General features: G+C 42.1%; 1 protein-coding gene across 1 annotated transcript in view; it reads right to left on the reverse strand.

The window, feature by feature from the left end:
- Positions 1 to 726: 726 nt before the first annotated feature.
- The window catches only part of LOC120017403 (cullin-9-like), a 76,703-nt gene continuing 63,163 nt past the window's right edge, over positions 727 to 14,266 (reverse strand). The window contains exons 34-41 of the mRNA XM_038960152.1: positions 12,813 to 12,977; positions 12,411 to 12,574; positions 12,168 to 12,261; positions 8,642 to 8,827; positions 5,712 to 5,829; positions 2,444 to 2,577; positions 2,217 to 2,308; positions 727 to 2,103 (exon numbers count right to left, since the gene is read on the reverse strand). Of these exons, the coding sequence (XP_038816080.1) occupies positions 1,935 to 2,103; positions 2,217 to 2,308; positions 2,444 to 2,577; positions 5,712 to 5,829; positions 8,642 to 8,827; positions 12,168 to 12,261; positions 12,411 to 12,574; positions 12,813 to 12,977 (1,122 nt within the window). The 3' untranslated portion in view covers positions 727 to 1,934. The remainder of the gene's footprint in view (positions 2,104 to 2,216; positions 2,309 to 2,443; positions 2,578 to 5,711; positions 5,830 to 8,641; positions 8,828 to 12,167; positions 12,262 to 12,410; positions 12,575 to 12,812; positions 12,978 to 14,266) is intronic.

Genomic DNA, 14,266 nt, shown 5'->3' on the forward strand with positions numbered 1-14,266 from the left:
GCATGGAGATGTAGTTTGGATATTTCACCAGTAAAACAAAGATTTATCATTCACGATTGATAGTGATTATGGCCTATTTTGAAATTGGGTTGCCTATGCCTAACTTGGTGTTTGATGTTAAATAGATGTGTGGGCATTGGCAGATGTTGCAATTGGAGGATAAAATGCATATTCTATAATGATAGGCTATTCAATTGGCTACATCTGTCAGTACACACAATTTTATTTAACCTTTATTTAAACTAGGAAAGTCAGTTAAGAACAAATTCTTATTTACAATGACGGCCTACCAAAAGGCAAAAGGCCTCCTGCGGGGACAGGGCCTGGGATAATTTTTTTAATAAATATAGTCCAAAACACACATCACAAGAGATAACACAACACTACATAAAGAGAGACCTAAGACGACAACATAGCAAGGCAGCAAAACATGACAACACTCAGGAAATGTACTACGCCACTGGTATCTGCCCTCTTATTGGCTAAAATGGTCCGACCTGATCTCCTCCCACCTGCCTTCCATCTTTGAGAACATGTATTTCCATTGTCAAAATAATAGATATTCTTTGGGAAAAGCCAGGGAATGACAAACTATTTCCCCCCTCACTGCACAGAAGTATTCTCTAGCAGCCTATGATGATATTTATGACTAATAAGGTCTCATTTAAATCAGGTAATGTAGTTATGAAATAATACATATACAGTTATGAAATCACTCCAGCATGATAGCAGAAAGCGCATTTATTTAGTCAGCTGACATTGCACAAGTTCAACATTGAGATCAGAAATATACATTTTTTGAAGATGCACAGGTTGAATATAAGGATCTCTCAACAGCAAAGTGGCATGTTGAGATATCAAATACCTCAATCCATATACAGATAAACATTGACAAAATTTCAAAATGTCCCCCCCCCCCAAAAAAAAGCATGATGTAGCCTAGGCTAGATTAAGCATGTGGAGTAATGAGTAGGATTATGTTTTTATATGCAAAAGTGATTGCTTTTGATAAAAACGCTTTCTGTGCCTTCCCAATGAAAGCTAGTTTGAAAATTCAAACTTATAATGGAAAAGAGATGTAGGTTTTAGACTATGCACCATGCTGCCTTGTTGACATGAAAGCGGTGCAGATTACTGTTCGATTTGTGAGGGCGCTCCTCCCTCACCGCTTTTGCCCGTTCACGTCGTGGACAACAGAACGGTGCACCACAGCTCAGGTTAATAGAACTCCCTCATTGCCTGACTACCCAGACTCCTTGCTCCGGCCAAATGCTACGCCCACGGACGTTAGTTTAATCTCCGCAATGAGTCGCTCTGTGCTTCTACATCTGCATTGCTTGCGCATTGGAGTTTTAGGATGGGTATCTGTGTAAGCATTTTGTGACAACTGTAAAAAGGGATTTATAAAATACATGTGATTGATTGGAGTACCTCCCTGACCCTTCCCCGACTTGCGAACACATTCAAGGCCGTCTGATTGGTCCAGAAACCGATGGGTAAAGCAGCTGCTTTTTCTCAAGTATATCGTCACACTTCCAAAATATTTTCTTACAGGGATCCTTCATTATGTCTGACAGTCATGGAACCCTCATCGGCTTCAAAACAGCTTCATGTGAAAAAGAATGAGGCTCTAGGAATTCAAACCTATGTGATAAACAATAAGTGGAACATGTAAGTGTGCCCATCCAACAATTGCAGTTGTGGCATGGGACTGAAATTGTGAAGGCTCAGCGCAAAGAGGCTGACTGGAAAAATGAAGGATCACACCCAGCCTCACTTCAAACCAGACCATGGCTTTTCTCTGTCACCATCGCTCTCTCGGATGGATTTTTGTTTGTTTATTAAGTACTGTTTGTTTTCAAATATATTTATATGGTGCTTGCAGTGCCTGCACAGATTGAGGCCAAACATTTTTTGTTCCTATTTTCAGATGTTTAGTCAAAAGGACTGAAATCCCTCTCTAGGTTTTCGGACTCGTCACCATCAGAAAAGAAGTCATCCTCGTCATCTTCATGCCATTCGGGAACGTACTCATCGTCATACCATTCATCCTCCTCATCTCCACCCTCGTTGTTATGGTTGTCAGACTCAGAGCCCCCAGCCCTGCAGAGAGAAGACCCGGTCTCACCGTGAGCACAGCAAATCAGGAAGAACATTTTCTCCACTAGATCCAGTAACCAATGTAGAGATCCACTTCCCAAATCTCCTGTACTCACACTTTGTTGGCGTCTGTGGTCTTAGAAAGATTTGAAGCTTGAGCAGATTCCAGTTCCTGTCCTGTTTTGGAGTTGTATCCCACTCGAAAGTCCTGTGTTTGGAGAGACCAGACAGGAGGAAACCCTCATGACTTGCTGTTGATTGGACCACAAAGCACCCAATAAGTATTACCGCCACACTTTGTGCTGTGCTCTTCAGAGTGTGTAAATCCCTCCCTAGTCCCTACCTGGGTCGAGTGTTGTATAATGGCCACCAGACGCTCCTGAATGCGGCGGATGAGTTCCAGGCCAGTGTTGAGGTGCTCAGGCTTCAGTAGACGGATGCAGGACGCTAGATCCGTACACTGCAACAAGGTCTCCTCTGGAGGGGAAAGACACAGACAATGAGAACTCATTCATGGTGTATGAAACATCCTTAAAAAGTAGGGATGTTCGAATATCCAAAACAGACATTCGTATTCGATTACTTGGGAGATCTTTTTTTTTTTAAGGCTGTGTCTAAGATGATCCTTTGTGACATTGCTACATAGCCTACAAGAATAGACCATTGCATTCAAAGTTTTAAAACAAGAGTTTGAGTTATGAGTGTGCCCCATAAAAAAGACACACCAGTAGCCAAAACGCATTACACACGTGTAGCTTATTGTCGGTCAATTAAAGTGGCGCAACAGTTATTTTTTACAGAAACTTCCTGTTTCAATAATTTCTGTCATGATTTTTTTTCTAATATGGTATGACTTTACACCTATAAGAACTCTTCCATCTTTCTACTTAAACAAGCAGAGTGCAGCGCACCAGCTATCTCTCGAGTCACGCGAGCAAGTCTCCATTGAAGTAAAAAAATCTCTCTAATAGTGAAATCCTTTCAAATGCCAATCTGTACGTAATAGAAATTTGCCTTGACAATCTTACAATGATCCTTTTATTCATACCCCTTGACTCATTCCACATTTTGTTGTGTTACAGCCTGAATTCAAAATGTATTCAATAAAATAAAAAATCCTCACCCATCTACACACAATTCCCCATAATGACAAAGTGAAAACATGTTTCACATGTATTTTTTATTTATTGAAAATGAAATTTACATAAATATTCAGACCCTTGAGTCAATACATGTTAGAATCACCTTTGGCAGCCATTACAGCATAGTCTTTCTGGGTGGGTCTAAGAGTTTTGCACACCTGGATTGTACACTATTTGCACATTATTCTTTTCTAAATTCTTCAAGCTCTGTCAAGTTGTTTGTTGATCATTGCTAGACAGCCAATTTCAAGACTATTTAAGTCAAAACTAACTAGGCCACTCAGGAACATTCAATGACATCGTGGTAGCCTACAGGGAGGAGGTGAGAGCTCTCGGAGTATACGTGTCAGGAAAAGAGCCTCTTACTCAATGTCAACAAAAACGAGATGATAGTGGACCTCAGGAAACAGCAGAGGGAGCACCCCCCCCATCCACCGACAGAACAGCAGTGTAGATGGTGGAAAGTTAAGTACCTCGGCGTACACATCACTGACAAACTGAAATGGTCCATCCACACAGATGAGGTGACAACCTAAAACCCTCACAAATTTGTACAGATGCACAATTGAGAGTATTCTGTCGAGCTGTATCACCGCATGGTACGGCAACTGCACCGCCTACAACCGCAGGGCTCTCCAGAGGGTGGTGTGGTCTGCACAACACATCACCGGGGGCAAACTACCTTCCCTCCGGGACACCTACACCACCCGATGTCACAGGAAGGTCAAAAAGATCAAGGACAACAACCACCCGAGCCACTGCCTGTTCACCCCACTACCATCCAGAAGGCGAGGTCAGTACAGGTGCATCAAAGCTGGGACAGAGTCTGAAAAACAGCTTCTATCTCAAGACCAGACGACTGTTAAACAAACATCACTAGCACAGAGAGGTTGCTGCCTACATAAGGACGTGAAATCATTGGCCGCTTTAATAAATGGAACACTAGTCACTTTAATAATGTTTACATATTTTGCATTACTCATCTCATATGTATATACTGTATTCTATATTGCATCTTAGCCTGTGCTGCTCTGTCATTGCGCATCCATATTCTTATTACATTCCTTTACTTAGATGGTTGTGTATTAGGTATTTGTTGTGAAATTGTTAGAAATCGCTGCACTGTCGGGAACTAGAAGCACAAGCATTTCGCTACACTCGCAATAACATCTGCATGTGACCAATACAAATTGATTTGGAAAGCATATTTGGCCTTGTGTTTTAAGTTATTGTCCTACTGAAAGGTGAATTTGTCCTCCAGTGTCTGTTGGAAAGCAGACAACCAGGTTTTCCTCTAGGATTATTTTTATTCTAAACTTCCTAGTCCTTGCCGATGACAAGCATTCCCATAACATGATGTAGCCACCACCATGCTTGAAAATATGAAGCGTGGTACTCAGTGATGTGTTGTGTTTGCCCCAAACATAACGCTTTGTATTTAGGTCATAAAGTACATTTCTTTGCCACATTTTTTGCAGTTTTACTTTAATGCCTTATTGCAAACAAGATGCATGTTTTGTACAGGGTTCCTACTTTTCACTGTCAATTAGGTTAGTATTGGGGAGTAAGTACAATGTTGTTTTCATCAAGGATCTCTGTTCTTGGCTCCATTCATTTTTCCCTCTATTCAGACTAGTCTTCCAGACCCTGCCGCTGAAAAACACACCCCACAGCATGATGCTGCCACCACCATGCTTCACAGTTGGGATGGTGCCAGGTTTCCTCCAGACGCGACGCTTGGGATTCAGGCCAAAAACTTCAATCTTGGTTTCATCCGAACAGAAAATCTTGTTTCTCATTGTCTGAGAGTCTATAGGTGCCTTTTGGCAAATTCCAAGCGGGCTGTCATGTGCCCTGAGTAGTGGCTTCCATCTGGCCACTACCTTAAAGGCCTGATTGGTAGAGTGCTGCAGAGATGTCCAATCAATTGAATTTACCATAGGTGGACTCCAATCAAGTTGTAGAAACATCTCAAGGATGATCAGTGGAAACAGGATGCACCTGAGCTCAATTTCAAGTCTAATAGCAAAAGGTCTGAATAGTTAAGGTATCCGTTTTAGATCTTTGATACATTTGCAAAAATTATAAAAAACTGTTTTTGTTTTGTTATTATGTGTAGATTGAATATTTTTATTTATTTAATCAATTTTAGAATAAGGCTGTGAAGTAACAAAAAATAAAATGGAAGGGGTCTGAATACTTTCCGAATGCACTGTATTTAGGCTTGTCATAACAAAGGGGTTAAATACTTATTGACTCATGACATTTCAGATTTTCATTTTGTATTCATTTGTAAAAACGTCTAAAAACATCATTCCACTTTGACATTATGGGTTATTGTGTTTAGGCCAGTGACACAAAATCTAAATTTAATCAATTTTAAATTCAGGCTGTAACAACAAAATGTGGATAAGGTTAAGAATGGGTGTGAATACTTTCTCTAGGCACTGTAATTCCTGCAGGTCTTACCCAGCAGGATCTGTAGAGTGTTGGTGTGAAGCTCCAGGGCTTCCATTTGCTGCTCCATCACATCCATCTTCTCTGTGTCCTGGTTGTAGTAGCTGTACACACACGAGTAGGCCAGCACCTACATGGCACAGTCAGGCAAGGGATCCATATTAGTCATATATTTTAAATGCTGAAAAGGTTCATCATGAATAGGGCTTTTGAGGTGACCGTATTACCGCCACACTGGCAGTCATGACCGCAGTAAAAAGCCATGTGACTGTTGAGTCAAGGTAATCTCCTCTTATGCACTCTGGACATGCATCAAGTAGTACCCAACAAACTAACGATCATAAGGTCACTAATGGCCTGGTACTCAGTGCTCAATTGTCCCTCTAACATCAATGAAAATGCCATCAAACACTAATCAAAACAGTATTGTGCTTTTTTTTTTTTACTTACCTCACTGTGATTGGCTGAAGCAGTGGAAAACATGGTCGTTGTGGATGTTGTTTCAAAGACTAACAACGAAATGGACAGCGCTTTCTAATGTGATGATTCATTAAAAAAAAAAACATATGCATATTCGAGCTTATCCATACACAGGCCTATATATGAGCCCAAGCCTGAAAAAAACATTGAATTAAAATAATGATTGTTCCGTTATACAATATATAGCGTACCGCATATTACACATGGCAGAAAAAGATTTAAAAAACTGATTTAAGATGTTTTTGGTTCAAAATTGGTCTAGCCTATACGCCAAAATTAAAATTCTAGCAATTTTCTTTGAGTGTGGACTGTATTATTTTGCATACTGGATGTACTGGTTACCTTATGCTACACTCCAAACTTTCTATCCATGAGTCTGGGAGAGAACGTATAGGCCTAGGAGATGCTATTGATTCATCGATTGTGCAGGGCGACTTAGAGTTAGCCTACAATTATAGTGAATTTGTATTTGAATAGCCTAGTAATAGGCTTTAGCTAGAGAATATCACCGCCGTCCGTGTCCTTCATTCCTTTCTCGAACATGCAGAGAGGCAACAGTTCAATGAAATAGCCTGTGTTTCGTTGTGATTTTTTTTTCTTTTTTACTATCGATGTTCATGAAAAGATTTGGTTTCCCAAATTAAGCACTGGGAAGCTGCAGGAACAGGGTTTTAGAGCCCATGGTATACAGAGTTTGGGCGGAATATCACCTGTCGTGCAGCAAGAGGCTGCATGCTCCACAAAAACAGTAGTTGATGCATGGAGTGAAATAACCCGGCATGATTGAAAAACGAACCGGTGGGAAAGCGGCCTCCATTCGCTATTCGAGTGCATACAGACTACATCTTTCTTCCCCTGCCCATTTTATAATGGGCCATTCTAAATCTAAACAAATGTTGCATATTAGTAAAGATGGGATTAAATTGAGAACAACATGGCAAGGAACTGAGGCAAGGAACAGAGCGCAAGCTTTTTTTGTGACTTTCCAAAAACATCAATAGCCTATAGTGTCACCATGCAGCCCATATATATTTTGATTTGTAAGACATTCTAAGATTTGTATAATTTATTCTCAACAAAAATATACACGCAACTTGTAAAGTGTTGGTCCCATGTTTCATGAGCTGAAATAAACAATCCCAGAAATGTTCCATACGCACAAAAAGATTTTCTCTAAAATGTTGTGCACAAATTTGTTTACATCCCTGTTAGTGAGCATTTCTCCTTTGCCAAGATAATCCATCCACCTTACAGGCGTGCTATATCAAGAAGCTGATTAAACAAGCATGATCATTACACAGTGTGCACCTTGTGCTTGGGACAATAAAAGGCCACTCTAAAATGTACAGTTCTGTCACACAACAATGCCACAGATGTCTCATGTTGAGGGAGAGTGCAATTGGCATGCTGACTACAGGAATGTCCACCAGAGCTGTTGCCAGACAATTGAACGTTGATTTCTCTTCCATAATCCGCCTCCAATGTTATTTTAGAAAATTTGGCAGTATGTCTAACCGGCATCACAACCGCAGACCACGTGTAACCACACCAGCCCTGGACCTCCACATCCGGCTTCATCACTTGCGGGACTGTCTGAGACCAGCCACCCGGACAGCTGATGAAACTGTGGGTTTGCACAACCAAAGAATTTCCACACAACTGTCAGAAATCGTCTCATGGAAGCTCATCTGCGTGCTCATCGATCTTACCAGGGTCTTGACCTGACTGTAGTTTGGCGTCATAACAGACTTCAGTGGGCAAATGCTCACCTTCGATGGCCACTAGCACGCTGGAGAATTGTGCTCTTCACAGATTAATCCCGGTTTCAACTGTACCAAGCAGATGGTAGACAGCACGCTTTGCTGATATCAACGAGTGCCCCATGGTGGCCAGCGGGTTTATGGTATGGGCAGGCATAAGCTACGGACAACAGACACAATTGCATTTTATCGATGGCAATTTGAATTCACAGAGATACTGTGACAAGATGGTGCCATTCATCCGCCGCCATCACCTTATGTTCCAGCATGATAATGCATGGCCCCATGTCGCAAGGATCTGTACACAATTGCTGGAAGCTGAAAATGTCCCAGTTCTTCCATGGCCTGCATACTCACCACATGTCATCCACTGAACATGTTTGGGATGCTCTGGATCAACGTTTACGACAGCGTGTGCCAGTTCCCACCAATATCCAGCAACTTCACACAGCCATTGAAGGGGAGTGGGACAACATTCCACAGGCCACAATCAACAGCCTGATCAACTCTATGCGAAGGAGATGTGTAGCACTGAATGAGGCAAATGGTGGTCATTCCAGATACTGACTGGTTCTCTGATGCATGCCCCTACATTTTTTAACTATCTGTGACCAACAAATGCATATCTATATTCCCATGGTGAATGCTTAAATGTCTCTACCGATTGGACAGTTATTTTCTAATTAGTTTACTTCCTCTTACCTTGCGCGCTTGAGCGAGGACTTTGCAGGCATCAATAACAAACGTCAAGGACTTCATTTGCAGGGCTTCATTGATGGAGGAGACTTTGCTCTCTAGATTGATGGCAAAGTCCTTGGCTTGGTTGTGGAAAGTGCATCTCTCGTTGTAGTCTTGGAACTTCTTTTCCTGCCTTGCTGCTTTACTCACCTGCAGCCAGAAAAAAAAGTGGATCACTGCATTGGATCACCCCCCCCCCCCCAGCACTACACAGCTACTCATTATCAAGCTTTGATTATTTGAATCAGCTGTGTAGTGTTAGGGAAAAACGTGCAGCCGGGGGGGCCCAGGACCGAGTTTGGGAAGCCCTGTATTTAAGTATGTAGTAGGTTTAGATTGGACATGGATGATCATATTACATACCAAGGGGAAATACACTCCCCTCCATATGCATTTGGACAGTGAAGCTATGTTATTTTTTATTTGTCTCCTCACTCTAGCATTTTGGAATCAAAGGTTTCATGAGGCAACAGTACAGAATGTCACCTTTTATTTTCATACATCTGTTTTATTGTTTAGAAATGAAAGCACTTCATGTATCTAGTCCCCCCATTTGAGGAAGTCAAGTATTTTTGACAAATTCACTGAGTATTAATGTAGTCAAAAGAGGAGTATTTGGTCCCATATTCCTAGCACGCAATGACTACATCAAGCTAGTAACTCTACAGACTCGGGTGCATTTGCAATTTGTTTTGGGTTAGGTTTTGCCCAATAGGAACTGAATGATGACTGGAGTAATTTCCTTTCTATGTTAGTGGATAAAGATGTTTCTGAACACTGAAAAATGAATAATGAGTTAGAAGGTTAAAGGCTACAACAAAACTTGGCGACCTCACAATTACCAATAACAGGGGAGGTATGATCTTTGTGCCTCTAACTTTCTCACTCATAATTTTTCACGGTTCATTCATGATTATCCACATAAATGTTGAAGTGTTGAGAAACATATTCTATTCTTAGTCACAATAAAAGTGACTCCAAAATGAGAAAATACATTATTCACCATTCAGTTCCCATTGGGCAAAATATAATCTAAAACGCAACCAAAAACTGCAAATGCATCCAACAAGTTTGTACAAGCTTGATGTAGTCATTGAGTGCAAAGACAAAATACTAAATCTTTGACTCCTTTAATACAGTAAGCAAATTTGTCCAAATACTTCACTTCCTCAAATGGGGGGACTAGATAGTGCCTTCAGAAATTACTTTTTTAAATTTAATTTCACCTTTATTTAACCAGGCAGGCTAGTTGAGAACAAGTTCTCATTTACAACTGCGACCTGGCCAAGATAAAGCACAGCAGTGTGAACAGACAACAACAGAGTTACACATGGAGTAAACAATAAACAAGTCAATAACACAGTAGGAAAAAAACAAAATGAGTGTATATACATTGTGTGCAAAAGGCATGAGGTAGGCAATAAATAGGCCATAGGAGCGAATAATTACAATTTAGCAGATTAACACTGGAGTGATAAATCATCAGATGATCATGAGCAAGTAGAGATACTGGTGTGCAAAAGAGCAGAAAAGTAAACAAATAAAAACAGTAAGGGGATGAGGTAGGTAAATTGGGTGGGCTGTTTACAGATGGACTATGTACAGCTGCAGCGATCGGTTAGCTGCTCAGATAGCAGATGTTTAAAGTTGGTGAGGGAAATAAAAGTCTCCAACTTCAGCGATTTTTGCAATTCGTTCCAGTCACAGGCAGCAAAGAACTGGAAGGAAAGGCGGCCAAATGAGGTGTTGGCTTTTGGGATGATCAGTGAGATATACCTGCTGGAGCGCGTGCTACGGGTGGGTGTTGATATCGTGACAGGCCCCTTTTCCTCAATCTACACACAATACCCCATTATGACAAAGCAAAAACAGGTTAGAAATGTTTGCTCATTTAAAATTTAAATTAAATAAAAATGAAATACCACATTTACATAAGTATTACTCAGTACTTTGTTGAAGCACATTGGCAGCGATTACAGCATCGAGTCTTCTTGGGTATGACGCTACAAGCTTGACACACCTGTATTTGGGGAGTTTCTCCCATTATTCTCTGCAGATCCTCTCAAGCTCTGTCAGGTTGGATGGGGAGCGTCGCTGCACAGCTATTTTCAGGTTTCTCCAGAGATGTTAGATCGGTTAAAGTTCTGGCTCTGGCTGGGCCACTCAAGGACATTGAGACTTGTCCCGAAGCCACTCCTGCGTTGTCTTGGCTGTGTGCTTAGGGTCGTTGTCCTGTTGGAAGGTGAACCTTCGCCCCAGTCTGAGGTCCTGAGCACTCTGGAGCAGGTTTTCATCAAGGATCTCTGTACTTTGCTCTGTTCATCTTTGCCTCGATCCTGACTAGTCTCCCAGTCCCTGCCGCTAAAAAACATCCCCACAGCATGATGCTTCCACCATCATGCTTCACCGTAGGGATGGTGCCAGAGTTCCTCCAGACCTGACGCTTGGCATTCAGGCCAAAGATTTCAATCTTGGTTTCAACAGACCAGAGAATCTTTAGGGCTGTTGTGCCTTTTACTGAGGAGTGGCTTCCGTCTAGCCACTCTACCATAGAGGCCTGTTAGGTGGAGTGCTGCAGAGATGGTTGTCCTTCTGAAAGTTTCTCTCATCTCCACAGAGGAACTCTGGAGCTCTGTCAGTGACCATTGGGTTCTTGGTCACCTCCCTGACCAAGGCCCTTCTCAATTTGGCCGTGTGGCCAGCTCTAGGAAGAGTCTTGGTTGTTCCAAACATCTTCCATTTCAGGAGGATGGAGGCCACTGTGTTCTTGGGGACCTTCAATGCTGCAGATTTTTTTTTGTACCCTTCCCCTGATCTGTGCCTCAACACAATCCTGTCTCGGCGCTCTACGGACAAATCCGTCGACCTCGTGGCTTTGTTTTTGCTTTGACATGCACTGTCAACTGTGGGACCTTATATAGACAGGTGTGTGACTTTCCAAATCATGTCTAATCAATTGAATTTACCACCAGGTGGACTCCAATCAAGTTGAAGAAACATCTCAAGGATGATCAATGGAAACAGGATGCACCCGAGCTCCATTTTGAGTCTCACAGCAAAGGGTCTGAAAACTTACGTAAAACTTCTGTTTATTTTGTTTAACATTTCTAAAAACATGTTTTCCCTTTGTCATTATGGGGTATTGTGTATAGACTGCGGAGGATGTTTTATTTATTTAATACATTTTAGAATAAGATAGTAACGTAACAAAATTAGGAAAAAGTCAAGGGGTCTGAATACTTTCCAAAGGCACTGTACATAAAGTGCTTTTATTTCTAAACGGTAAAACAGATATGTATGAAAACACCCTCAAATAAAAGGTGATATTCTGTAAAGTGGCCTCATGAAACATTTGATCAAATCCAAAATGGTGGAGTACAGAGCCAAATAAAAAATTCACTGTCCAAATACATATGGAGGGGAAACCCTTTCGATTTGTACAAAATCGTATGAAGCACAAACTTAACTTAATCAAGTCAATTGGAATTACCATAGCTGAGCAGTTGAAGTAATCTTTGTGGGTTGGTTTCCATGGCTTGAGACACCTCCAGCAAAATCCATGGTTACATTTGGCACAAGTCATACTGAGAAAAAAAAAAAGACACTGAGTGGCAGTAACAGTGATGCCTAGAAATCCCTACAACGTACTTCTGGTTAACCTTGAAATGGTTTGATGGAAATCGTCAGAGAACAGGGCTGAGGATTGAAACGGGTCCAGTGGCTTTAAACTTACTGTAGGCACCCTTCGTTCTTCTCTATCTGGGACTGGCAGCTGGGGCAGCGTTTGGAGATGAGTTTGGCAAGGTGCTTACTCTGAGCTTCCATGGTCATACCCTCGTAGTAGCCACCATCGTCTATCCACTGGGACATGTGACTGCAGCTGGCTGGGTAGTGAGCCTGGGGAGATAGTGGGGGTTAAGAAATCAGCATAAATCTATACTCTGTGCTTGCTTGTCTGTCTCTATGAACAAAAATACTGTATGTACTAGATAGATTTACACTACACCAGGTCTGATGGGTATCCATACAAATATGGATTTCTGATTCAATGCCATTGAAGTAAAAAAAAAAGAAAAGAAGACAAATAAACCACATGAATGAGGACAGGAGACGTGTATGACAGCTCAGTGCTAACCTCGGGGAAGTTGCAGCTGAAGCAGGAGGACCAGCAGCACTTTGAGCAGGTGCCCATGCTGCCGATGTTCTCCCTGCACAGGATCTGGTCACAGCCCAAGGGGTTGGTGCACCAGGTCAGGTTGGAGCAGCACTCCACGTAGCCCCGGAGGAGAGCGTTCTCATACTGGGGAGAAACAGAGGACAGGAGCCTCAGAGGATGGATAGGCGCTACTGTTTTAAACTCACGATCAGCAAACACGTACAACTGGACAGGCTTAACTTTATGGGTTTATATACAGTACATGAAGTATTTTTTGTTACGTTACAGCCTTATTCTAAAATGGATTAAATAAATAAAAATGCTCAATCTACACACAATACCCCATAATGACAAAGCAAAAACAGGTTTATACATTTTTGCAAATTTATAAAAATCAAAAACAGAAATACCTTATTTACATAAGTATTCAGACCTTCTGGTATGATACTCGAAATTGAGCTCAGGTGCATCCTGTTTCCATGGATCATCCAGTGCATGTCAGAGCAAAAACCAAGCCATGAGGTCGAAGGAACTGTCCGCAGAGGTCCAAGACAGGATTGTGTCGAGGCACAGATCTGGGGAAGGGTACCAAAAGAATTCTGCAGCAAGGTCCTCTGTCATTCTTAAATGGAAGTTTGCAACCACCAAGACTCTTCCTAGAGCTGGTCGTCCGGCTAAACTGAGCAATCGGGGATAAGGGCCTTGGTCAGGGAGGTGACCAAGAACCCAATGGTCACTCTGACAGAGCTCTAGAGTTCCTCTGTGGAGATGGGAGAACCTTCCAGAAGGCCAAACATCTCTGCAGCACTCCACCAATCAGGCCTTTATGGTAGAGTGGCCAGACGAAAGCCACTCAGTAAAGGCACATGACTGCCGACTTGGAGTTTTCCAAAAGGCACCTAAAGACTCTCAGACCATGAGAAGCAAAATTCTCTGGTCTGATGAAACCAGGATTCAACTCTTTGGCCTGAATGCCAAGTGTCACATTTGAAAGAAACCTGGCATCATCCTTACGGTGAAGCATGGTGGCAGCATCATGCTGTAGGGATGTTTTCAGCGGCAGGGACTGGAAGACTAGTCAGGATCAAGGGAAAGATGAACGGAGTAAAGTATAGAGAGATCCTTGATGAAAACATGCTCCAGAGCGCTCAGGAAATCAGACTGTGGTAAAGGTTCACCTTCCAACAGGACAACGACCCTAAGCAAACAGCCAAGACAACGCAGGAGTGGCTTCGGGACAAGTCTCTGAATGTCCTTGAGTGGCCCAGCCAGGGCCCGGACTTGAACCCGATCAAACATCTCTGGAGAGACCTGAAAATAGCTGTGCAAGATGCTCCCCATACAACCTGACAGATCTTAAGAGGATTTGCATTGCAGATAATGGGAGAAACTCCCCAAATACTGAATACTTTCCAAATTCACTTTAAGTGTGT

This window comes from Salvelinus namaycush, chromosome 22 (genome assembly GCF_016432855.1).
Source record: "Salvelinus namaycush isolate Seneca chromosome 22, SaNama_1.0, whole genome shotgun sequence".
Classification (NCBI taxonomy): Eukaryota; Metazoa; Chordata; class Actinopteri; order Salmoniformes; family Salmonidae; genus Salvelinus; species Salvelinus namaycush.